At 32.0% G+C, this 8,629-nt stretch overlaps 1 protein-coding gene across 1 annotated transcript; it reads left to right on the top strand.

Moving 5' to 3' along the window:
* Positions 1-5,976: 5,976 nt before the first annotated feature.
* LOC111388112 (TATA-binding protein-associated factor 2N-like) lies at positions 5,977-8,290 on the top strand. The gene is made up of 3 exons (XM_023012775.1): positions 5,977-6,056; positions 6,836-7,223; positions 7,971-8,290. Exons 2-3 carry the CDS (start codon positions 6,841-6,843, stop codon positions 8,059-8,061), a joined length of 474 nt encoding a protein of 157 aa, XP_022868543.1. The 5' UTR covers positions 5,977-6,056; positions 6,836-6,840; the 3' UTR covers positions 8,062-8,290.
* The last annotated feature ends 339 nt before the right edge of the window (positions 8,291-8,629 follow it).

Raw genomic sequence — 8,629 nt, forward strand, 5'->3', positions numbered from 1 at the left:
GAAAATTTTGCAAAGGGAAATTAATGTGGACTAAACTCTTGATGTCAATTTCCAGTACAAGTGGATATTGTAGACGTTAAATTTTATATTTACGTTGATTTTGAAAGCTTAATTTATGGACTTCGTCTCGGACCTCGATAATCACAGGACCAGCCTAGAGTAGAACTTGAGTAACCCCAAGCTGTCCTGCATGTACATTTAATAATTTACCAAGAAGTTAAAAGATTTTTAGTTTCTTAGTTTCGTAATTGTTGTATTAGAATCTACGGTTTTGCTAGCTTTTTCTCTTAGGATTATGCTTCCGCAATGAATTTTCCTTAAAAAAAGATTCAATATGGTTGTCTACTATTGATTATTAAAACAAAATTCAAGTCTTCTAATTTTCCTCTGGTTCTCAACATTATACCTTGTTTGAGCCTTATTATTGGGTAAAAATGAATTCGGAATACGGAATTTTTGGAGAATGTGTGTTTGAAGTAGGAAAAAATTTTAGATTTACGTGTAATATTACTTTATTAAGAGAATATGTGGTTGAATATTTCCTAATTTTCTAATATATTTTACTAAATATCAAGGAGTTAAAAATTAGTCCATAGTGTCTATCTTCATGGATTATATACACTTTATCCATTATCATGTTAAATTACTTCATTTTACATAGAGCAATGCAAACAACCTTCAAGAGAAATCAAAGAATCGATTACATAAACTTCGAGCCATTAAGTCCCTATTTGGGAGCAATTTTGGACAAATTTTAATTCATTTTCAGATTTTTGTAAATGTATGATGAGGTTCGTGTGAAGGAATAGACACTTAAGTACATTGAACGTTTGGATAGTCGACGTTCGAAGAAATTGATATAACATTTGCATACGATGTCCGTTTTGGGCCCATAATCTCATTTCGAAAAGTTGGCGACAATTCCGAATGAACACATAGCTTTGCCATGAAATATGATGGATTTTGGCCTTTTGAATTCGTTTACTGGATCAAAACAGCGTTTAAAGTTTCTTAGTTTATTATTTTCAGTATTTGTTATTTTCGCTTTATTGCCCAACCCATTAAGGTACTTGGATTTAATCAGATACAATTTTAAGGATTTTGTAGGTTCATTGATCAGGGTTTGACAGAAGAACTTTATAAGTTTCCAAAAACTAAAGATACAAATCAAAAAATAAAATTTCACGAGTAGGTTATTTGTTCTTTTAATATTTAAGGCTCTGAAAATGCCTTCTAAGTTTTTGATTGCTCATGAAATAGGTAAAAACGTTGATTTTCTTGAATTCAATCCGTTTGAGTTACTATCATTATGTGTTTGTAGATTTGATCTACATCAGTATTGGTCCCCATTTGTGCTGTCATTTTTGACTCCATATGAAACAAAATACCAAAATTGGCCTTCTCTAAAGAATATTGAATTAAATGTTAAAGGGGCATATTGTTCATTCTACTTGAAATTGGTCAATAATTGTGGTTGCCTCTACTATACAACGGTATGATTTTCCCAACAAATTTGATGAAAATTCTCCTAGACATATGCTAATGTGATGAAGAGATTTTACTCGTTCTATGAACTAAATTCTTAGAGAAATCGAGTCAGGTCTGGTGTATTATAAGGAATTAAAGAGATTTAGACCAATACAAATAGTCGGAATGAACTCCTTAGTGCTCACTCCATCGACAATAAGAAGATAGCATGTGTACGTTAGGGGGCAATGAGTAGTGGTCATGGTCTTGCATGGAACCATTTCCCAAAGTGAGAATGTTGAATTATTTCTCCCTTTCTTTTTGCTTTTTCTCAGTTTGCTACAGCTCTCTTTACCATTCCCCAAGAAAATGGTGGGTAATACTTATTCATTTCTTTTTTTTTTTCTCCTCCCCTATTTTCTTCTCTTTTTTTTTTTTTTAAACGAGGTGTCCCAACTTGCGTCAGACTATATATCCTCGTCCCTGAACCTCCGGCCCCTCAGCTGTTCAGGGAGGTAAATCGTAGGATGTGCCCTTATTGGTTCCCAGGTTCCCACATGACTTTTTACTCATTCCCCAAAGGAAGCCTCCTCCATGATGATTAATCCACCAATAATTCCTCCTTTATTGGATCAAATGTTCCAACCAGAAATCGAACTCCCCATGCTTGGTTCCAGAGCCCCTCAATGTGATTGTTCCGCCAACTTGAATGTGCCCTGGGGGGCCCCTATTTTCTTCTCTCATTTATACGAGATGGTCTACTGCTGCTTTGCTTTAAACATAAAGAGAGTTAGGTAAAATGTCGTATTTATGAGTTAATGTTGAATACCTTTTATAAAAAGTAAAATATAGTATTTCTAAAAATAAGTTGTAATTTTAATGATAATTTCAACAGTGTTTCCGTTTCGTGTCCTATTATTTTTAGAAATATGCTGCTTACTTATCGAGTTGACGTACTGCTTTTCACGTTTCAATTAGTTTTCCATGCAAACAAGTATTGGAGAAAGACAAAAAGGAAAAAATGAAATGTGACAGCAAAAAAGGCAAATAGAGTAGACGAAAAAGAGAATGTATAAAAAGAAAAGATGGTCAAATTGCACCTCGAAGACTTCTCTTTGTATCATCAGCTTCAACTTTCTTTATCGAAATTCTGCCATTTTCACTTTCTTCCATTTTGAACCCTTCCATTGATTCTCTTAATCATCCTTTTTTTTCTTTTTTTAATCCCTTCAAAAGAATGGCCATTCTCTTCAATTTATTAGTTATCTTAACAACGGAATTTTTGTTAAATCCAGCATGCAACTTTAAATTAATTTATGGCCTGTTTGGGAGTTACGGGGTATCAATTATGAGCATTTTTGAAGTACCAATTTTAAACTTTATGAGCGAATTAATTTTGAGTGATTTTGGCAGTAATTTTAAAGCAGTCAGACTTATGCTTTAAAGTTTATTATCCACAAATTCTAAAAGTTTTTCAAAAGAATAAAACTACATATATGTCCCTTAGTGAAATTTTCAATTTATAATTTCTAGTATGAATTTTTTTACTCGTAAGTGATACTTTACGTATACATAATTTTTCATTTTTTATTTTTACATATAAGTTAATATTTAACTTAATAAGTTAAATAAAGTTAAATATTTAATTAAAATTCTAAGTTAGTATTTCTTTACTGTTAAGTAAACTTTACAATTATAAATTAATTTTTTACCTTTGAATAATTTTTAAGTAAATTTTTAAATTTTTTAAGTGAAATTATATCTTATTAGTAGTAATTCTATTTTATAAACACTGTTTTTTTTTTTTTTTTTTTATCTTATAAGTAATATTTTAGTTAATAATGTAATTATTTTGCTTATAAATAATATTTTTAGTTAGTATATTTTTAATTACAAGTTAGTTTTGAAAAAAATATGTTGGTTGGAATTAATTATTTTGTAGAGGATAAGATTATAAGAGAATATGAGAAACAGTCAAACTCGATTGATTTGGTGAATTGAGCAAACCAGTCAAAATCATAATAAATCATTTTTGTGTGATTTATAAACCATTCGAATTGAGATGGAAAATTGTCTACATGGCATGGTTTAGACGAAAAATGTAACATACATGTGAAGAGATGTCTTAACTATAATTTAAGTGCATATATTTTTGTCTCCCACCTACATTTTCTCATGTTTTCATAAACCTAACATTCCTCAAATTTCAAGCAGGAAACAAGAATATTCAAAAAATAAAAAAGGAGTGAAATTTTTTCTTCAGTACATACACTGACTGCTTAATGTGGGCATGGGGGGTATATTATTGATAGGGAGACATGACCCCTCTTTGTAATTCTAAGATAAGAATGAGGTTGTGGGCCCGTTTTAAAAGGATTAAAAATGCGTGGAATATTCAAACATGTCATATTTCGTCTTGTTCTTACTTATCCAATACACCAATAGGGAAAACTATACTATGATTTCAAATATTTTAAAAAATGCAAATAATCCCAAAGTTTTTATTTTCTGACATCCCAAATGTTTGGTAAAATATGTGACCAAATGACCTTTGAATGGCAAGTATTAAAACTCTGTTAGATTGCCATGTAGTGCACATGTCTAATCTTTTTCAATAAATAAACGAGTAATTTCTTAACTTTAGTTAGGATAATTACATCAACTCCGAGCCCAAGGACAACATTCACCGCACACTGCAACCGCCATTGGGAGGATCTCTCCGCAAATGCTTTCATGTTACCCAAGCATGCGGATTTGAGTAGGAAACATTGGGAGAAATCTCCCCCGGTGATGGCAAAAACTAAGGGTATTCCTTGTCCCTAGCTTGTGGTGACAATGGTGATGGCAGGGAGGGGTCGGTGTCAGGGAGGATATGAGACATTTTATTATTATTTATTTTTTAATTTTTTTTGTTTTTGACTATTTTTTATTAACTTTTTCTTCTTATCCCTCTCTTTCCGTTTTAGTTGTTTTTAATATAATAATGTATTTATCCTTCTAAAGTGGACAACTGATATTCATGCTGAAGTAACAATTTTTTGGACCATTACCGTCTGAAAGATCCTTCAATCGCATATGTTACCAAATGTTTGGGATGACATAGCAAAAAATAAAAGGTTTGCGACCTCACTGCAATTTTTCCTAGTATAATACATATACAATAAGAGCGTTTTCAATATATTTTATGAATTGCTATCTAATAAGAACATTTTCAATATTTTTTATGAATTGCAATCTAGATGGTTTCAGAAAGTGAAAGAATGTCAATCCAGGTGATATTATCTAATAAAAAGACCAAGTTTAAAAACAGTCTCCAACATCAAAGTATGGATAATAAAAATAAATCTGAAAAAGGAAACACTCCGTTTGAGAGAACTTTCGAATTTAGAGCTCTAAACATTATCTATTTTTACTAATGTTAAACAACAAAATAGGACTTGTATTGAAGAAAATTTTTTAAGCACCATCTATTTTTACTTATGTGGTATAATTTTTAAGCAATTTATAGTTGTAACAGAGATGTTATAAGCAAGAATTCAATTGTCATGGGGAGTGTGGACAATAGTATGCATGTCATTATTGGGCTTGTACTACAGAATGATCCAAGGATTCTATAGCTCTAAGGTTAATCACACATTCATCTTCCCAAAATCGAACAGGCACATATAGAGATATTCTAGCTAGAGACATCTGTTATGTGTGTGTGTGTATAAATAACATCTTGGTGGTTTTCATTATTAAAATTTTGCTCTTTCTCTTCCTATCATTAGGTGGGTCTGTTGGAATAAAGTGCTCAACAATTCTATTAGTCTGGTACTATGCATTTTTTATTTAAATAGTATTTAAGACTTTTATGAATTGAATTACTTAAATCCAATTAAAACACTTCGTACACCTTCTACTCTATAATGGATGAAAATGTTGACATGATTAATGAAAAAATAACGTGATCTCAGTAATCTGTTAACTCATTGATTTGTTGGTAACTGATAAATATACACAATTTATTTGACTAGCTAATTGTAAGTCATAACGTTTTCAGATAAACATAAAAAACGAAATGACGTCTAACAAATGAAATATTAAAATATCATCTTCATTGCATTTCTGTATAGACCTTATTCATTTAAAATATGTGTATATTGAATCAGTATTAGTGAGACTTGAATTCAAATTTTTATATCGCATCATCTAAAATTTACACTGATTTAAATGTTTAAACAGTGAAATAGAGACAAATCACATAAAAAGTGATCACTATTGAAATGTCGGACTAGAATTTGTCGAGTTGTCTTCATGAATCCAACAAGCAGTTGCAACTCGGGCTTTATCGAACTTCACAATTTTGGAATCTCATTTTAAATATACTGTCCTTTTCTTTTATTAATTTTTATTGATTCCAAGACGGCAAGTGAAGAATATGAAAAAGAACCTCCTTAGCCTTACAACCTGCCTCGATAATCAACAACTTTAACTAGTATATAAACCATGCCAGTCTTTACCAAATTCACAAGTTTTCCTTTCAAAATCCTCTTACTCTTCAACAGCTACATCAGTTCAAAATCACTGATATTCTTTGTGTTTTTAAGGTTAGTTTTTATCGACATTCTGTAAGTAAAACTCGTTTCTAGGGCCATCCCAAGAAATAAATGTTCATGTACTTTGCTATTAGTATGCATTGCACTCTTCCATTTTAACATATCAGCATATGAGGATCTCTTTATACCTCTTGCAAATTGATTCAGTTCTTATGTTTTATGCACATGTACACGCACGAATTTCTTAGCTGAAGTAATTCATCATCAAATCACTTAGTTAGTTTACAAATAATGCTATTTAACTTCACTCGTTTTTTATACCAGGATATGACTCATATATCTTCATATATATAGGCTGTCCAATCGTTTAAGGATACTTAATGGACTATCAGTAGGGTTAAATATCATTACTCTTAGTTTAGAGATAGGCCCTACCCCAAAAAAGTGTTTTAACAGTGTAGAGATTTCGTCATTCGCAAGTTCCATTCACACTCGTTTGTAAAAATTGTACACGTAAAGATTTGAATCTTTCTAACTGTTTAATACATTATATGGTTCAAAAATGAGATGCATGTTCAGAATATTGGATTCATTTAACGCGAGGAATCTAGGAGAACTGTTTTTCCTCAGTGTACGAGAGAGAAAGATTGAAGTGTCAGATTTCCGTTAAAAACACCTTCTTCTTCATTTTAGTAAAAACCTACATGAGCAAGTGGCATAGCTCCACCATTCATAAACAACCATTATAAATTTGTGCATTTCTAATTTTGCTCATTGCTATCTAGGAATCTGGATTAGGCATAACCATTTAAGATATTTTCTGGAATCAGGAACAATGAGCAGGCCTGGAGATTGGAACTGCAGATCGTGCCAACACCTAAACTTCCAGAGAAGGGACTCCTGCCAACGATGTGGTGAGCCAAGACCCAGTGATTATGGACTTAGTTTTGGTGGAAGAGGTGGCAGTTCTTCGTTCGGGTTGACCGGCCCCGATGTAAGGCCTGGTGACTGGTACTGCGCAATGGGGAACTGTGGAGCACACAACTTCGCCAGCCGCTCCAGCTGCTTCAAGTGTGGAGCACTTAAGGATCATGACTCCTCCGGTGGCGGCGACTTTGATGCTGAGACGTCGCGGCCTAGAGGATATGGGTTTGGCGGCAGCAGCAGCAGTGGCGGCGGCCGCTCTGGATGGAAATCTGGTGACTGGATTTGCGCCCGGTAAATTCCATTCGCTCTCAAACCTACGCAAAATCAACTTCACAATTAAATAAGTTAATTTAAAAGTAAACAACTTGCTTATAACTTTTATCATTATAAAAAAATGTTTACTTCTCCTAAGCAAATTTCTTAAGCTAAGTCAAACATGTGATGCCATATTTTGTTCGAGAGCCTGATAATTTATTAATATTCTGTTTGATAGAGATTAAAATTAAATTTTTAATAAAAGTTGATAAAATATTATGTGGTTGAAACATTGTAAATTCTATGAAATGTATGGTTAAAATTAACTGTTAATTTTCACTCATATTATTATCATTTTTTTTAATGACGGGAGAACTTACAGTCGTTACCCTTCGGGTGCGCACTGGGTAAATTTTTGAGTCGACGCAATAGCCTGCAAATCACGCCAGCTAGGTAAACTGCACTAGACAAGCCCTGTGTGACAGACTCGATTGAGAAAGTGTTGGTAGGGGGATTCGAACTCGTAACCAAATGCCTCCGCGCTAAACTACAGGGGCTAAAACTAACATGAACACAACCTAATAATTTTTGTTTGCAGCACGTTGTGTTATATATGCTGAGATATAATATACACATAAAATTTCATTATTTTTTAATGGCTTAAAATTTTAAGGTGTACTTTTTTAATATAAAATTAGAGTAGATAATATTCTAGATTTAAGATATTTTCTAAAAATATATCTGATATAGTCGTATTTGAAATTTTAAATTGCGAATAAACAGGCCAGGATGCAACGAACACAACTTTGCTAGCAGGACGGAATGCTTCAGTTGCAATGCACCAAGGGAGTCAAGTAACAAGCGTTCATACTAAGAGACAATCAAGATACAAGGATTCAAATGATAAGAAGCCAAAATGTTACTCTTATTTAATTTTCCCTGTTACTTCTTTTCGTTAATTTCCCATGTTCTTTTTTCATTTCGATTTCATATTTTAAGTGAGTTTTTGATGAATTAAGCAGAGCTCAATCTTTAATTTTGTGAACTTTTGTCATGAATATTAATTAGACATATACCCTTTGTATTTGGGGACGTTTTAATTTGATTATTTTCGATATATGCCAAGAGATTTATAGCATGATTATTTATTTATTTATTATTATTATTTTTAAGGATGCACAGAAATCTCGTGTTTCCACTTCGAACATGTTTCGGAAATCAAAACACTTTGAAAACTCTCGAAATCGTTTCAGAAACTAATATTCTTAAAAGAAAAACTCGGAAACTTAACGGAAACTTTATATAAACTTTGGTCCACAATATTCAGAAAATTTCAAACCAAAAATTAACTTAATTATGGAATCTAATCTAAAATTACTTAATTGTGGATTTTAATTAATATATTGAAAAATTCACAAGTTAAATTTTAAGCTATGTATTGG

The sequence above is a fragment of the Olea europaea genome, unplaced genomic scaffold (genome assembly GCF_002742605.1).
Source record: "Olea europaea var. sylvestris unplaced genomic scaffold, O_europaea_v1 scaffold454, whole genome shotgun sequence".
Classification (NCBI taxonomy): domain Eukaryota; kingdom Viridiplantae; phylum Streptophyta; class Magnoliopsida; order Lamiales; family Oleaceae; genus Olea; species Olea europaea.

Coding starts and splice junctions, on each gene's coding strand:
- LOC111388112 (XM_023012775.1), top strand. CDS start 6,841: ATGAGCAGGCCTGGAGATTGGAACTGCAGATCGTGCCAACACCTAAAC. Junction 7,224..7,970: donor GGTGACTGGATTTGCGCCCG/GTAAATTCCATT, acceptor GCGAATAAACAG/GCCAGGATGCAACGAACACA.